Here is a 17,439-nt window from a genome sequence, read left to right as displayed (position 1 = left end):
CTTTTTTCTCTTCCCGGATCCCGTCCAGGAAACCGCATTACATGTAATTTCCACGACTCCTCAGTCTCCCCCGGGCTGTGACAGTTCCCTGGGTGTCTCCGGCTGCTCGGGCTGCTGCTCAGAAGACCACAGACGGCGGCTTGTAACCAGCAGAAATGTACTTCTCACACTTCTGGAGGCTGGAGGTCTGAGATCAGGGCCAGCGTGGTCAGATGAGAACCCTCTTCCCGGTCACAGGCTTCTGGGCGTGCTGTCCCACTGGAAGGAGTGAGGGAGCTCTCGGCGGTGCCTCTTATAAGGGCACAAACTGCTGGTCGCCTAGGTGGCTCAGTTGGTTAAGCATCTGACTCTTGATCTGGCTCACGGTTCATGGGATCGGACCCCAGGTGGGTCTCTGTGTTGGCAGTATGGAGCCTGCTTGGGATTCTCTCTCTCTCTCTCTCTCTCTCTGCCCGTTCCCATCTCTCTCTCATGCTCTCTCTCTCTCTCTCAAAGTAGATAAATAGATAAATAAACTTAAAAAGTATACGTGTATATACAAATGCCATTCATGGGGGCTCCACCCTCGTGATCTAATCACCTCCCAAGGGCCCCACCTTCAACCCCATCCAGTTGGAGGTTAGGGTTTTGACCACTTAGTCAGGGTAGCAGGCGTCAGATCTCTCCACTGACCATGACTCCCCATCCCTCCCTGGGCTCTGTTTGTAGAAGCAAGTTGCTCAATCAAGCTCAGGTTCCTTTGCACCTAACACCAACGAACATGCATTGTTTACACTTCTTTCCTATTTTACTCTTTGTTATTTTTTTATTTTATTGCCTGTCCAGACAAGAATGGAGCCCCACTGGGGCAGGGACTTTTGTGGTGTTCTTTGCTTATTTCCAACACCCCGGATGGTTCCAGATACACAATGGGCATTCAGTAAACACCTGTGGACGAACAAATTGTCCTCGCCAGTTTACAATCCTATTTATCTGGTTGTTTACCTGGTTATGGCCAGAGCCCGCGTCTGCTGGACGCACCGCTGTGCCCCTGTACGGCTTCCATGCCCGAGTCCCCTTCAGCACCCACAAACAATGGCCTTTGGGGGAAAGAGCTAAGTAAGCAAGAGTGGGATGGGCAGGGCTGCTCATTGGGTGGGAAGTGTTTCCTCTTGGAGCCCAGGGTCATTTTTCTGGTCTGAGTCTCTGCAGAAGAGGTGGGGGAAGGAGTCCTCGGCTTAGCATGGTCCTCCACATTCTGGTGGCAGGGGGGTCGCAAGGGTAAGCGACTCAAAGGTAAGCGACTGTCACGGGCTACGTTGTGGCCCCCGCCAAGTTCATTTGTTGAACTAGCCCCCAGCACCTCAGAATGTGGCTGTACTTGGAGGAAGGCCCTTTCAAGAGGGGATTGAGTTAAAGTGAGGCCGGTAGGGTGGGTTCCGATCCAGTCTGACCGGTGGAGGCCGCGAGACGGAGGAGGAGGTTAGTACACCGCGAGGGAGGACCATGTGAGGGCACAAAAAGAGGAGGCCATCTGCGAGCCCAGCCAAGGAGAGGGGCCTCAGGAGGAACCCGGATCTCAGACTCCAGCCTCCAGGACTGTGAGAACATTAATTTCTGCTGTTAAGCTGCCCTGGTCGTGGTACTTCGTTACGACGGCCCTGGCAGCCTAACACAGTGGCTAAGAAAGAGGGTCCCGAGGAGGACGGTCATGCCTGCATGTGAGGTCCCGCAGACCCATTCATCCCCTTAGTTCACCAGACAGGATGGACGAGGCCAAGAGAAGAAAGGGCTGGCGGGGCTCCTGGGGCGCAGGTGTCTGGGTGCGTGCGCGCCCCCTAGAGGGCTGAGTGGGGGCTTGCGCTTACGTGCCGGTGGGAGCCTGAGGGACACAAGGGGTTCAGGGGGCGCTCAGGGTGTGGCTCGGATATTCAAACGACGCTGAAATCGGAACGAGAGAGAACAGACACCAGCGTGGTGGTCCGGGTCCCTGGGGCCCGACCGCAAGCGCCTGCACTGGTGGCGACTGAAGTCCCGCGGTTCCCACACTCTGCAGCTCGCTCAACGCCATTCCCCAGCCCTTCCCTCTGCTGGAGTCCCACCCCTGCGCCCAGCCTGCCTTGTGTTGCAGACCTACTTACTCCTCCAGACCACCTCTGCACCACCTGTTCGGAGAGAGCTTTCCTGACCTCCCCCCGCCCCCCCCCTCCTCTGTCTCTCTCTGTCTCTCAGTTGCCGTATCATTTGTTCAACGATCCCAGGATCGCGAGACAATGGAGTTACGTGGCCCGCAATGACGGTCAGCGGGGAGCTTCAGCAGTGACAGGCAGCGGCCCCGGAGCCCATCCCAACCTCGCACACAGTACCTGTTTGGTGGCCATGTGCCCAGTGACCTTTAGACAACGCTGGACCTTGGCCTTACACTCATCAGCCAGGCAGGGCCTACCCCTGACCTTGGACTGGCAGGGCAGACAGTGAGAGAAACGTCTGCCGGGGCAGAAAATGCATTTTGCAAGGGAAAGGCACACAGGAGTGGGCGTGACCCCACGAGGAGGCCCAATCCTAAAGCGCTGTCCTGAATTCGAAACACAGAGGCAGGTGAGCGCTCTGGGGCCAGCCGCAACCATCTGTCCTGCCATAAGCCAACACCTGCGCCATCCAGGTCCCAGAGCCTGAGCCTCTCACCGTCCTGGGTCTCGGGGCAAACCCTTATGTCCCGTCTGCGAAATGGGTGCCCTGATACGCTGTGCAGGGCTGTCGAGGGATTCAGGAGCTCACAGATGCAAAGTGTCCCCGGGGGCTAGTGTCTCCATTCCCAGAGTTACTTCCGTCGGACATCCAGTGTTTGCAAAATGCTTTATTGTTATTTCTGACCCTAAAACGCACTGTCAGTCACCAGTATCTTCTCTCTCTAGTATTTGCAACAGGCCTCCATCCTCCCGCCCCCAGTCGACTCCAGGAGGTTGTGACTGAAGCCACAGGATGGTTTGGTGCTGTGATGGGCCATTTCCACCCTGCGGTCCACTGGCTTTTCTTCAATGACAAGTAGCACTTGAATGTATGAAAATCCACCGTGACTGGCACGGAACACCCCAGCCTCCTTATACGATGTCAAGGAGCCTTCAGCCCTTGAGCTGACCCTGCGTTGTGTATATGGGGGAAATAGAGGCCCAGAGAGGGACACTATTAGCCTTATGTCCCACAGCTGGTTAGCTGGGACAGAAGCCCCATTCCGGACTCCCATTTCAGTGTTCTCTCCAGCAGATAAATGCAACCACGCACGGGAAGCATGATGGATTTTAAACCGGGATGAGTTGATAGCCCGTATTACTAGCAGGTGGAGGACTGGGCTTGGAAATACGTTTCTTGGTAGAGATGTGAACCGCAGCAATCCCACAGAGCTTTGCAGCACCGGGCTGGGCGTCAGGTGCCTGGGCTGTGGGCGCCTCTCTATCGCTAACATGCTGTGCGACCTTGGGCAAGTCAACCAACCTCTCTGGGCCTCAGTGCTAGACTCTGCTGATGAAGGGCGAGGGCAAGACCGAACGATCTTCTTCAAGGCACCCCCACGCCTTGCGGTTGTGTGAGAAGAAGCAAATCATCAGTATATCAGTGCTATTATCGTTATTACTTGTAAAAACTTCAGTAGTCAAGGAAACGAAACCCGTGTGAATCAACTCCCAGCGGATAGATGCCACAGAGCCTTCACCTGCCACTATAGAGGCCTGTGGCCTTTCAGGGGAAACACCCACCTCAGGGGTGGGCCACTTTGCCAAGGAAGAGAATGTTCGTGAAGTTCTCTACAATGAGCATGATAAAGGGCCTGTTGAGGATGACCCTGGGAGGGCTAACTGGGGCCGACCTGAACATGAAGACCGTCTCTGTGGCTGCAGCTGCTTTGGTCCCCGACTCGTCCACCTCCACCACGGCCTTGTGCACCATCTGCAGAGGAGACATCGGGTGTCACCGAGCCACCGGGGCTGGAAGATACCATCACGGGAGCCCGCAGAGCTTCTGCCTATGGCGTCACCGTCAAAGTCTCCATGTGGCTGCGCCCCAAAGCAGGCAGCACACGGGACGATTGTGTGGCTAGGATCTGTGCCTGGAGGTGACTGCACATGGGCCTCCCATTGAATGCTCATGGCACCTCCCGGCAGGGATGTGATTGGGCCTCCAATTTTATATAGAGAAAAGAGGCTCAGAGAGGTCATGCAATTGTTGGAAGTCACACAGCTAGTGAGTAAAGGAGGTAGCACCTAATTCTTAGTTTTGATGGCTTCCCTGGGGGGCTCCTTCCCCTAAGACACATTGCAAACAGGATAAAACACAAATGGTACCCTTGCTTCTTGAGGGAAGAGAGGAGAGTGAAAGAGAGAGGGAAAATATGGAATGGAATGGAATGGAATGGAATGGGAGGGGTGGAGTGGAGTAGAAAGGAATAGAATAGAATAGAATAGAATAGAATAGAATAGAACAGAAATCTCTGAAAGCAGGGGCTCAGGAGCTTCGGAGCTCACCTCAGACACCTGGATGTTGGAGTGGTTGGTGATGCCAGTCAGGTCAGCATGGGAGGTGAAGACGTCACTGATGCCCAGCTTGGGGAGGACTTTCTCCAGCTGGTAGGAGCCCTCGATGGAGAGCTTGGGAAGGTAGAGCTCAAGCTGCCTGGAAAGAAGAGAGGAACTTTCTTAGACTCTTCCAGAGCATCGGCTCACTGAGCTCACATCCCCGCTATCTCCCCTCAGCTTCATAATGACCCTTCAGCCCCCTGTCTAGAGCCCCCCCCCCACTCTGCACTGGGACCTGGGATGCCCCCAGAGTTCCCCGCCCACTCCGATGGCACCCTCGGGACACTGGGCGTCCGGCCCTGCTCCCTCCAGCTGGGCCAGGGCCCCGGAGGCTAGGACTTCACGTGGTTTCCCTGGGCTTGGAGGCAGCCCCTGGGCTGGGAGGAGTCCTTCCCACTCCCCCCGTGTCTCTGTGGCCATGTGCAGGGTCAGGCTGGCCCCACGTCATCTGAGGAATACCTCTTTGTGGACATCTTGAGCCACGTCCTCAATGTCTTCTCATTCAGTCCATTCTCCAGCCGCCCCATCCTGCCCTGGCTGGGGAGAACGAACAGGGCGGTGGCGTCCCCTTGGTAGGGAACCCCCACCACCCGGCAGGAGAGGCTCCGGTCCAGGAAGTAGTAATACAGGTCTTTGTGCTTCATCATGGGCACCTGCACCACCGTCTCCGAAGTCACGTGGAAGTCCTGCTTATGAGTGTTTTTGTGGTCGAAGCTCGTCTCCCACTTAGCTAAATATTAACATGGAAAAAAGGGACCAATTCTCAGCCACAGATGAAAAGCCCAGAGACAGCAAATGCCTCCCTCAAACAGACCTCACCCTCCCCGGCGAAGCCTCCTCGGTGGCGGTGACCGCCGAACCCTGGGGAAAGAAAGGCTCGCCTTTCTAGAACTTTGGAGACATGCCTGAACTCTCTGTGGGGCTTTTCCTCCTGCGTGTGCAGAGCCAGGAGGCTGGTTTCCATGTCTTCGGAGGCCCTTAACCGCTAAGGTTGTTTGTTTGATTCTCTGATGTTACTCGAGGTCAAACATCCAAGGGAAGAGGGTAAAAAATATGGACGTCAGACAAAGCGACACTCTATCTGGCTCAGTTATTCCGTTCTCCGCTCTTTTCCCATTTGTGGATTTTGATCTAAGTGTGGGAGGGAGGTTTGTAAGATTCCTGGAAATACATGATTCTTCCTACTGAGAAGCCTTCAGGTAGAGTTACTGCTCTGATTCCTGCACTCTTGCATCAACGGGATATAAGTAATTGTTTCCATCTTCTTCATAGTCATCAAATACGGAACCCACCCCAGTGTCCCACTCGGCTTCTGTCACACCTGTCCCCTGCAGCCTGGTGTCATAGAGAGAGCCCTGCACTAGGGGACAAGAAATCTTGGAATCCCAGCTGGGTGTTCGCCATCCGTGCTCATCGGAAGAGGGGAGGTGTTTAACAGGTTAACTAGTTTCCTCTTTCCTCTCTCCCTCCCCTCCCCTCCTCTACCCACTCCTGCCTTCCCACCCTCAGCCAGGCCCCATACAGGCACCGAGGGGCTCAGCGTATAGAAGGAGAAGCAGACGTGAGCACCGAGTGGGGGAGGGGTGTCCCTGAGAAATGTCAGGGAGGGACCAGCTGTTATGGAAGCGGGGAGAAGACTCTCCAAAGGGACAGGTGCTTGTTGACAGATTTCTCTGGCCGAGGGAATGGCCCCGAGGAAGACGCTCCCCAAGGGAAGGTATTCCAGGCCCCCGCAAGACCCACGGTCCTGCCCTCAATAGCAGTACGGTGGCCATGGCGATCTCATGCTTTAGAACCAGTGTGGATGCTAGGGACCGGGGCCCATGGACAGGACCCAGCACTTCCTCAGTGGAGGAAACAGCGGCCTGGTGTCACTGACATCACCTTACACCATAAAAAGATGCTTGGCTTCCCCTCTCCTGCTTGTTGGCCTCACTCTGTCAACAGGCGCCAGAAGGGACTAAATCTACGCCCACTCCTGTATGTGTGGGAACAGGGTGCTCTCTTGACCAAAGCAGCAGAAAAGAGAGAGTTCAGGCTCGAGCGCAGGGGTCTTACCTTTAAAGAAAATGTAATTCACCATAACCATGACCTCAGTGCTATCCAGGTCCTTAACTAAGTCCACAATCTTGCCTTCAGTTTGTTTTGCCACGTAGTCGTTGATCTGCTTCTGGGCCCCCGCGGGGTCCCCAAAGTGCGCGGGGAAAGTGTCTGCCAGGTACAGTGTCCTCGCGGCACTCAGGAAGGTGTCCTGGACGGGCACCGTGGGGCTGATGAACAGAGCGTTGCCAAGGTTCAGCCGGAGGCCCTTTCTGGGCCGGGCGAGCTCCCCCAGCAGCTGGCGGAAGGAGTTGTGGAGCCCCTGCTCCGAGCCCATCTGGGGACCGAGGCCCAGGCCTTCTAGAATCTGTGCCTTCGTGTTGGACCGGGCCCCCAGGGACAGCATGGCCAGGGACACGGAGATGCTTAGAGGGGAGAAGAAGATGTTCTGGTCGGGGGCAGCTGTAGCCAAGACCCTGTAGAGGTCGAAGGCAAAGTCCCCGCTCATGGGGGCCACCGTGCTGACCACGGGTGCCTCCTTGACCCTCTTCTTTGTCTCCCGGGAGCCGTGGCGGTGCAGGGTGGCCCCGGGCAGGCTGAGGAACATCAGGCAGAAGAGGAGGCAGAGCGGCATTGTGGCTGAGCCCCGTCCTGAAAGGGAAAGTGGGAAGGTGTCCTCAGAGAGGAGACCGGGGGGAAGCGGGGAAGGCGGGTACCCCAGAGATGTCACCACCCAGCGCACAGCATCCACGGAGACGACGAGCCCGTGAGGTTGGGAACGAGGGTTTAAGAAGAGCCACAGGGGCTCGAGGACAGAGACCGGGGGATGTGGGGGCCTCATGGCGGGAGAGGAAGGAGAAAGCGGAGGGTGCAGCCCCGAGGTGGGGGCCGGCCACTGGGGCGAGAATGCTCTCATCCACACCAGGGTGCACATTACGGGGGGCGGGGGGGGGGGTTGGGCTGGACAGCGCTCCTTGTTCTGCTGATCAGCATCTCTGAGAGGGCCACGGCACGAGACGCCTGCTTCCAAAGTGGCCTGTGACTGTCACTCCAGTCCCCCGGGGGTAGCATTTGCAAGGCCTCACGGTCCTTCCGTGAACTCAGACCAACTACGCCCCACGGACCCCTCAGAACTGTTGGATTTATCCCTGTTCGCTCAGCAAATGGACATCGAACATCATGGCGGGCAGGGGCCAGGCTCCAGAGGCTCATTCGTGACCACGCGGATGTCAATCGGCCCCTTTTCTCCTTCCCCCCCGGGGGCTGCTCTAGGACCCTGCGGCCAACCTTGCTCCTCATCAGAGCCCCTCCCCCGCTCCCTCCACCCCACCCCCCCTGTGAGGAAATCCTGCCCTCTTAATGTGAGCACCCAGACTCCCCCCCTATTCTGTGATGGCCGAATTGTGTTCCCCACGCTCCTGGGTTGAGGTCTTAACCCCCAGCACCTCAGGACTTGACTGTATTTGGGGAAAGTGCCTTTAAACAGGTAATTAAGTCAAAATGATGTCTGTGGACGGGCCTTGATCCCATCTGACTGGGGTCCGATGAGAAGAAGAGATGGGAACACAGCTTCACACGCACACGCATGGAGGGAAGGCCGCAGGAGGACACAGGGAGGACACCGCCGTCTGCAGGTCGAGGAGACGGGCCTCAGAAGGAACCGGCCTCTCCGGCACCTTGACCTCAGACTTCGGGCCTCCAGGCAGCGAGACAGGAACCTTCTGTTCTGTGGTGCTTTGTTGTGGCGGCCCGGCCGGCACCTATCTCCTTCCTTCCGTCCCCCAGACGAGGACGCCCTCGTTTCTTGTGTCTCCTCCGCCCCCTACGTGGGCCCTGGGGGGTCTTCAGTCCCTCCTCCCCCTTTCCTCCCTCCGGTCCATCTACCTAGACCCCTCCTCTCCAACCAGGAGCGCTTCCTGTGCCCCAGAGGCCTCCCGAAGCCCCCTGTGTTCACAGTCCCCTGCAGCCCAGCCTCCTGGGCTCAAGTCTCAGCCCGGCTGCTTCTTGAATGTGGTTTGGAGCAGGTCACCTACGGCCCCGTGCCACTGTCCCTCACCTGTACAACGGAGGTGATGACGTTACCCGTGTCGGCCGTGGCTGGGGGCTTTAAGGACTCGACATGCCTGAAGTGTCGCAGCAGGGCCCCGCACGGACCTGGTGCAAGCCACCCCCCCCACCAGAGGTCCCCATTTCCTCTGCTGTGCGCGTGGGGTACGCGCTCTCAACGCTCTCGCGCCGGCCTGCCTGACCTCTGACGACAGCCTTCCTCCGGGGTGAGAACTCCCTCCAGCTGGGTCTTCTCCCCCCTCGGACACCATGTCATCAGGTCCCCAGCCTCAGGGCCCTGCCGGAGTCCCGTGACCCACGCAAACCCAACCCCCAAAGGGCCCCAAACATCTGCATTGGACATCGCGTGCAAAGTGGCCCGCTGGGGTGGTGGCCGGGGCGCCAGTCAGCTTGGGCCAGGCGGACCTGGGCGGCCGTTGTCTTTGAGCGAAGCCCAGCGACTCGAGCAGGCCGCGCTCACCAACCCTGGCCTCCAAATTGCCCCTGAGCTCATAAAAGAAGCCCATTTAGAATGTTCCGTCCGCGGAAGCTGCGGCCACCCAGGACCAAAGAGTGCAGCCTTTGGTTCCTCGACCGGCGCCATTCTGCAGATGGGTAATCTGAAGCCCAGAGAGGTTGAGTCACTGGCTGATAGTGGCAAAGCGTGGGCCCAGACCCGGTGCTGATGCTCAAGGCCGATGCTCTAAACCTCCATGCCATTTGGTTCCCCACATCCCTGGCCCCCCCTTCTGTGTCACAGCCTCTCTGTGTCACAGTCCTTGTCTTCCCGGCCTCAGCAGCCACCACTATAGCTGCTAATCTGCAGATAATTAAGAAACAGAGTCCGGGCTTCCCAGGCTGACACTCCCTTACTGTTTACACGCTGAGAATGCCAGTCTTTCAAGGACACGGGTAGTTTAATCTTGGGGCCCTTTAAAACAGTCTGTTCTACAGCACCATATGATCCCTCCGGCAAAGTGTTAGAACCATCATCGTAGCGAGATCCTGGTGGACAAGATACACAGCTCTCCTCCCCTTTATTATCAAAGATTAACCCCGAGCTGATGATCACCCTAAAAGAAAGGCCTTCAAAGAATAGTTGCAGGCACAGAGGGAGTTTCCTGCTTGGATGGGGCCTAGAGGCAGTTGACTCCCGCAGGAGAGTTCTGGCCTCCTGTCCCTCAGCCTCCCTGGTGGCCTCGGGCCAGTCGCATCCCCTCTCTGGGCCTCAGCTTCTTTACAAATAACTCAAGGTCTGTCAGTTACTGTGGCCGGTAAACCTTCTTCCTTCCACTGCCCCCCAAAACACCAGAGGTCTAGGCCTGATGGGCCAGAGCCCACAGAGTCTCCCTGGGGAGTGGGGTCTCTTTGGAGGGGACCCCAGCCTCACTCACTCTCCTCCAGACTGCAGGTGGGGACCTAGAAACCTCTCTCCATTTGGGCCCACTCTTATCTTTTGTTAAAGCCAGTATTTAGAAAGGCCACTCTACAAATATCACTACATTCAACCGTCAACAAAAGTGAACATTATGGGCACCGTTTTACAGATGACTAAACTGAGGCTTAGCAAAATGGAATAGCTCGTGCCAGCCGGTGAGTGATGATGGAACCAGGATTCGAATCCAGATTCCTGTGTCTGGTGGATCCACTGCCTCTTGTCTTCCTTTCGTGGCTCTAAGAAGTAACAGCTCTCGTTCCTCTTCCCCTGTAGGTCCTGGTGAGTTTCCCGGGGTCTCTCGCAAGCCGTTCACCTGTATTAGCTCATTTCTACGCCTCCACAGCAACACGGAGTCGGTATCATTCTCATCATTGGTACAGAAGAGGAAACAGAGGGTCAGAGAGATCGCTTCCGAGAAAGTGGAGGCCTCGGGGTGTTCATTTCATGTTTCTTACGTTTAAGCCCAGGCTGTGCCATCCCGCTGCTGGGCCTCTGGTGGAAATGACAGAGTTGACAGAGTTTCATGCCAACCTGGACCCGGGGGTGAGTCTGCTTCGGGTCCTGGGAGCCTGGCTCTTGGGAGACCAGCTCTCAGCCAGGAGACCGGAGCCGGGCCTGGCCGACCCCCTCCTGATGCCAGTGTTTCTGCAGAAATGCCCCACGGGTCCGAGGGAGGGGGGCAGATCAATCAAGTTCATCTGGCATCCCAGGCCAAAGTGACTTGAGCTGGCTGGTGAGGGCAGGGGGTGGGCGGGTGCTGAGGAAGTCCTCCCATGGAGCCCACCGTCCAGGGATTCGAAATCTGTTGCATTTACTCCAAAGGTTAGGCAACAAAGTCCTACCGGGTCAACTTTGGACTCTGCGGTGGGAGGTGTGGCTGAGGAGTTCTGTCCGCTGAAAAGGGAGATGTACGACTGAGAGCCCAGGCAGGGAGGGAAAGACAAAAACCCCAGGCTCCCCTGGATGCTTAAGGACAGGATGCCGGAGAGCTTCCTGGGAGCAGTGACCTAGGGAACTTTCTTCACCTCCCTCCCCATCCCCAGACCATCTGCAAGGCTTGTCGGTTTCTAGCTCCAGAACGGGTCTTCCGCCTGCCTGCCTCTCCCAGTTTTCCCTGCCACGTCCTTATAGAAAACCTGTCGCCTTTCGCCCCGACCACCCCACACCTCCTCCTGCCCCCAGACCCATTCTACACACGGCATTTGAAGGATTCTCCTTCAGTCCCCGACTGGGTCTCAGCGCCCTGCCGCCTAGGAGTGCCATTGTCACCCTCCGTGTGTGGGGCAGGACCTAGCCGATCTGTGCGATCACCACCAGGCCCCGTGTGGTCTGGCTCCGCCCGGCTGTCTCCAGCCTCAGCCTGATCTGCTCTGTCCTTGCTCATGTGTGTCCTCTGGGTACAGTTCTCAGCTCAGCAGACAAGCCCCATCATAGTCCTGAGCCTTTGCACGCCGTGCTGTCCCCTGGAACCCTCTGTCAGCCTCCCTGACCACGGCCAGCTTCTCCCTGGGCTTCAGGCCCCTGCTTGAATGCCACTTCTGGGTGATGCCGTGGCCTTGCCTGGCCCTTCCTCTGCAGTAGCATTCTCTATCACGGCCCCTCTGTTTCGCTCACTGCTCCATCAGTGATGGAAATGCAACCCCACATCGTGCCTTCTTGTGTCCCGGCCTCTCTCCCCGACTCGAACATGTGCTCCTAACAGGCAGGACCCGCATCGACACCTGCTCTTGCTGTGAGATTTGCAGTCAAGCGATGGTGCTCAGACACCTTTGTGGAATGAATGAATGAATGAATGAGTGAAGTCCTTCTCTGTGGCTCAGAGGTTTTAGAGCACACGCTGGACGCGGAGCCGGGCTGAGGCCTCCTGGCCCCAGGGTAACTCTGCCAGGTGACCTTGAACACCTCCCACCCTGCTGTTCACCTTCTGTTTCCTTTTTGTTTTTTTAAGACCATTTTCCTGAGGCGCGACTGCCTTACGAGAAGCCACTCCTATTTACCTTGCACACCTGCGAAACCACCGTCACCACACCCACCACGTCCTGACCCCCCCCCCCCCTCCGCCCCGCCCACCACCTTATTCTTCACGCTGTGGCTTCTTGATCAGTGAACGGGGACGTTGGTCAGGGGTGCGTCGTCCCCTTTTATGGTTACATTTCTTGCCAAGGGCCCCGTCCTTAGAAACACTGAAAATCACACTCCTTTTGTGTCTACGTGTTGCCTATTTCACCAACAGCCAAACGGCGTCTGGCCCTCGAGGAGCCACCGTGGTCATTCTGGGAGGCAGCCCTCCGGGCAGGGCGGCCCCAACACGGGGAAACAGGTAAACGGGTACGTGATCGCTTCTCGTGATGGCTAAAGGTCCGAGATTGCAGGCACAGAAAACAAGAGAGAAAAGCGACGGCCTCCGGGGAAGCCGCCTGTGTGCCACACACTCTGTCCCCGCTACGTCATTTCTGAGTTTGTCTGCCTCGGCGCTGTTGGCATTAGAGGCCGGGGTATTCTTTGTCGTGGGGGCTGTCCCGTGCCCTGTAAGGGGTTTAGCAGCGCCCCCGGCCTCTACTCTACTCGCTAGATGCCAACACAGCCCTCTCTCCAGTTGTGCCAACTAAACATGTGTCCAGCTGTTGCCAGACGTGCCCTGGGGATAAAGGCACTCCCGGGTGAGAGCTACCGTATCACTGGGCCCTCACGGTCGCCACGCAGAAGATGTGATCATTTGCATCTCACCCACAAGGAAACTGAAGCGCAGCCAGATTTAGAGTCGTGCCCAAGTTCACACAGCTGGGAGAGGGGCACACAGGCCCTGGCTCCTTCTCCCCCACTGCGGGGAATTTTCCTGTTCACTCTGGGACAGCACCAGAGCTTTGAAGCCCTCCAAATCCCACAACCCCCGCCTCCTGTCCTCGCCGTTCCGCGCACACCCTCACGCCCCCGGGCCCTCCGTCTGCCCACGGCATCTGTACTCACCCTGTCCCATGGCCGAGCGTGCACACAGCGCAGGTGACAGTCCCTCACGCTCAGTGTAAAGCAGAGAGCCGATGGGGCAGGAACCAGCATTTGTCGCTGACCACAGTCGGGCTCTGACTCCGCCCCCCCTTGGCCCAGCCCTGTCCTGTCCCGTGAGTATTCTAGCCAACAGGCAGGCTGCAGGGACAGCCACCTGAGCTCTGACCCGGGCTCGCTTCCCCAGCGGCCCCACACAGACCCCCGTTTGCCTGCAGTGGCACCGGGTCCCCAGGGGAGCGACCCACTGCTGGCATTCCAGACACAGGGAAAGGGACACCCTCTGGCAAACATCCCTTTCTCCGGGCTGATTCCTCTGTCTCCTTAGCTCTACATCGGGGGGAGTGTCGTGTGAGCCTAAGGTCCCCACAGCCCCACGTGCTTGCCGGATTCCTGGGCAGTGCTTACCAGATCCGTTCAGCGGTGAGAGTCTGGTGGGACCCAGAGGGGCTGACCGTGTCACAACGGTCCCCTCTCTGCACTAACAACTGCATCGAGGCTCGAAGAGATGAGTGGACTTTTCAGAATCAAGCATCAAATGAGGGACAAAGTGGGACCGAGGGCCCAGGTCGCCAACTTCAAAGTCAGGGCTCTTACAAAAGGGCCGTATCTAGGATTTCCGTGGCCTCGTCTGGACTGCCCTTTGCGACCTTGAAACTGGGGCTCTGAAGCACAGCCCCACCCTTTCAAGAGCATTTCCAAGATGCTGGGGCAGGTGCTGGCTCAACCCTTATTTCATTGCCAAGGTCCCCACGGCTGCGGCTTCCTAATACCGAGGAGTCCCGGGTATGGCCACGACCCAGAGGTTTTGTGGGTGAGCTGGGGTGTGGAGCTGGCAGAGGAGACGGGGTGGCGGGGGTGGGAGGGGGCAGGTATCGCCTAGGGACGCCATCTTGGTGTTCAGCAAGCAAGGGTCCCTCTACAACCTCTGTGACCAGGAGGGGACTGAGCTCGGCCTCAATCTGGAGATAAACACAGTCACTACCAGACGTCAAGCACTTGTCTTGGGCTCGGCGCCTTCCCCACGTGCAGGAAGGTGGGTACCAGCACCCCCATCAAATCACTGAGGAGACAGAAGCAGAGAGAGGTTAGGCAATCAGCCCACAGGCACACAGCTAAGGAGAAGCGTTAGCAAGGGGGAAGCTTGGTGTCGTCTGTCCCCAGGCCATGTGACCTAGCGAAAGTCTTTCCTTTCATAACCTAGAGATTCCTAAACTATGTTCTGCAGGGTGGGAATCATATGAACACCTGTGCCGGGATGGATACCGTGTCCCGCAAAGACATCCCCGTCCTGATACCCAGGACCTGTGAATGTCGCCTCCTGTGACTAAAGGGACTTTGCGAGTGTGTCCCTAAAGGGACTTTGAAATAGGGGTGGGGTGGGGAGGAGACTGTCACAGATTACCCAGGTGGGCCCTAACTGTAATCACAGGGGTCCTCACAGGGGAAGGCAGTGGGAAACCAGAATCAGAAGGCTGCGACGTGGGGCCATGGGCCAGGGACCCTCAGAAGAAAGCCCTGCTGACTTCTCGATGTTGACCCTGCAAGACCCATTTTGGACTTCGGACCTCCAGAACTGTCAGCGAATAAATGCTTGTCGTTTTAAGCCACTAAATTTGTAATAATTGATTACAGCAGTGACAGGATCCTGGTACAGCCAATACCCCCAAATGGGCTCCAGATGGAAGCATTGGGGACAGATGGGGGTAACCAAGACAGGAAGGACTTCTCCAGCTGTTCATAGACACGTCCCATGTATCACTTTCTAAGCCTATATTGTAAGGAATCTCTTGAGAATCTGGGGAAAGTCTGTGGCAGCCCCTGACTCTCCTCGCCACTCGGGAAGGGGGCAGAGGCCGGGTAAGTTCCGAAGAGAAAGGTTTGGGGGGCAGGCTGGTCTCAGGGCACGATGCCCCGTGCATTAGCCTGCTAATTAGGCTGCCATGACAAAATACCATAGACTGGGAGCTTCAATGGCAGACATTTATTTTCTCCCTTTTCTGGAGGCTCAAAGTCCAAGATCAAGGTGACATCCCATGTGGTTGCTGGCGAGATCTCCCTTCCTGGCTTGCAAATGGCACCTTCTCACCTTGTGCTCACATGGGCTCTTTGTGCATAAGAGGGAGGCAGGCGGTTCGGGTGTCTCTGCCTCTTCTTATAAGGACATCGTTCCCGTGAGATTAAGACCCAACCTGTATGACCTCATGTAACTTTAATTAACTTCCCTGAAGGCCCCATAGTCACATTGGGGGTTAGGGCTTCAATATGTGAATTTGGGGGGGGGGCACACTTAAGTTCGTAACAGCCACAGTGAGAGGGTAGGAGGGGCCAGTGGCCAGAATATGGGAATTTAAAGAACCGTGGTGGTTGTGATACATTTATTTTTTGATTAACACCAAAAGCGACAGAGAACGCCATCCCCAACAAGTGTGTTTCACGCGGGGCAGAGGTGGGTTCTGCTCGGCCCAGCCCGCTGAGTGTAACAATGTTGAGGAGAAATGCCTTTCAATAAACAGGGGCCTTGGGGCGCCTGGGTGGCTCAGTCATTTAAGCGGCCGACTTTGGCTCAGGTCACTATCTCACGGTCCGTGGGTTCGGGCCCCGCGTCGGGCTCTGTGCTGATGGCTCAGAGCCTGGAGCCTGCTTCGGATTCTGTGACTCCCTCTCTCTCTGCCCCTCCCTTGCTCACGTTCTGTCTCTCTCTCTGTCTCTCAAAAAATAATAAATAAACATTAAAAAAAATAAGAAAAAATAAATAAACGGGGGTCTTTACTGACCTACCCTCCTGGACCCCAACACTGTCAGCCCACTTTACCTGTTCAGGTGACCCACCAGCTCTGGTTATGACTGTGTTCTAGAGGATAGGGGAGGACAGGGTTGAGACAAAAGATGAAATGCGATAATAGTTAAGAGTCGTGGAGTGCCAGAGGTGTGTGCTTTACGTGTAGTAATTCATCCAGTGCTCAAGATGGCCTTCTGCATTAGGAAATGTCTCCATTATACAGGTAGGGGAACTGAGGCTCAGGATAGCCCATGTCGGGGACGTCTGGCTGGCTCAGTGGGTTAAGTGTCTGACTCTTGATTTTGGCTCAGGTGATGATCTCATGGTTTGTGGGTTCGAGCCCCACATCGGGCTCTGTGCTGACAGCTCAGAGCCTGGAGCCTGCTTCGGATTCTGTGTCTCCCTCTCTCTCTGCCCCTCCCCCGCACTCTCTGTCTCTCTCAAAAATAAATAAACATGTTCTGAAAAATAAAATAAAATAAAATAAAATAAAATAAAATAAAATAAAAATGGGAAATGTGGACACAGACACGGCCACAGAGAGAATGCCAGTTTGCCAGCAAACCACCAGAAGCTAGGAGGGAGGCCCGGAACATTCTCCCGCACGGCCCTCAGAAAAGACAACCCTTCCAACACCTTGATCTCAGACTTTCAGCCTCCGGACTGTGGGATGATACATTTCTGTTGGTTAAACCGCTCAGTGGGCGGTGCTTTGTTATTCCGGCCCCAACAAATGCACACACTCAGTCACGGGTGGCGGTCAGGTTCGAACCCAGGCATTCCGGCTCCAAAGTCTAGGTTTTGTACGTGCGTGTTCTGTGGCCTCTTGATAACTCCTGGAAACACGTGTCCCCGTGCCCTGCTCACTGCAGGTGCTCAGAGCATGGGATCTATTGGCCTTAAATGGCCGCTTCTCAGAAAAGGACTCCCCCGCCTTCCCAGACAGCCAGGGATGGGGCTGGCGCCTTCCTGCCACAGCGGGTCAGAGCCGGGGGTCCCAGGTCTGCATCTTCAGGGGATCCCGTGTCCATTCTCCGCTCTCTGCTGCTACAGCGGCTGTGGGGTCTGTGCCCATTTACCGGTGGGGTGTGGAATCTGAGCCAGAGAGGTGACGTCCCCGCCCCACAGCACAGGGCTGGTGGGAAAGCTGGGACCGCACCCCTCCAAGCTCCAGTCCAGATCTCACGCGCCTCCTCTGCCCCTGGGGAGATGCCCTAGTTCCCCGGCCAGTGGCCATTCCCCGCCTCGTGACTATTTGTTGAATGACAGAGCGAATAACCAAAAGAACCCATGTTGCATCTCCCAAGGGGTGTCACGAGGGCCACACAAATCAGGGACCCCATAGGAGAGCAGCAAAGGAGACGAGAAGGAGGCCCAGGCACCGCTCTGGGGGCGGAGGGGGGATTAGGTGTCCTGCATGGAGTCTTTTTATGTATCGGTTTAAGGTTCCAAAAGGGCATTTCGAAATCTGAGGAGTTGGAATAATAAATATTTACCCAATCAATTCCAGGGATGTGTCAGGGGGTGGTGATGCAGAGCAAACAGCTCGGGGACCTTGCTCAGGGCACAGCCTTTTTCTTTCA

General features: G+C 56.5%; 1 protein-coding gene across 2 annotated transcripts; it reads right to left on the bottom strand.

Moving 5' to 3' along the window:
* Positions 1–2,821: 2,821 nt before the first annotated feature.
* SERPINA5 (serpin family A member 5) lies at positions 2,822–13,155 on the bottom strand. Of its 2 annotated transcripts, none has more exons than XM_042944203.1 (5): positions 13,039–13,155; positions 6,606–7,238; positions 5,007–5,277; positions 4,497–4,644; positions 2,822–3,921 (listed from the first exon to the last, which is right to left on the bottom strand). In XM_042944203.1, the coding sequence occupies exons 1-5, from the start codon at positions 13,046–13,048 to the stop codon at positions 3,733–3,735; spliced, it is 1,251 nt and encodes a 416-aa protein (XP_042800137.1). In that variant the 5' UTR covers positions 13,049–13,155; the 3' UTR covers positions 2,822–3,732. The 2 variants fall into 2 exon arrangements, with proteins under 2 accessions (XP_042800137.1, XP_042800138.1); XM_042944204.1 differs by having other exon boundaries at positions 6,606–7,226.
* Positions 13,156–17,439: the final 4,284 nt, after the last annotated feature.

Source organism: Panthera leo, chromosome B3 (assembly GCF_018350215.1).
Source record: "Panthera leo isolate Ple1 chromosome B3, P.leo_Ple1_pat1.1, whole genome shotgun sequence".
NCBI lineage: Eukaryota > Metazoa > Chordata > Mammalia > Carnivora > Felidae > Panthera > Panthera leo.
This window is presented reverse-complemented; position numbering and strand designations above follow the sequence as displayed.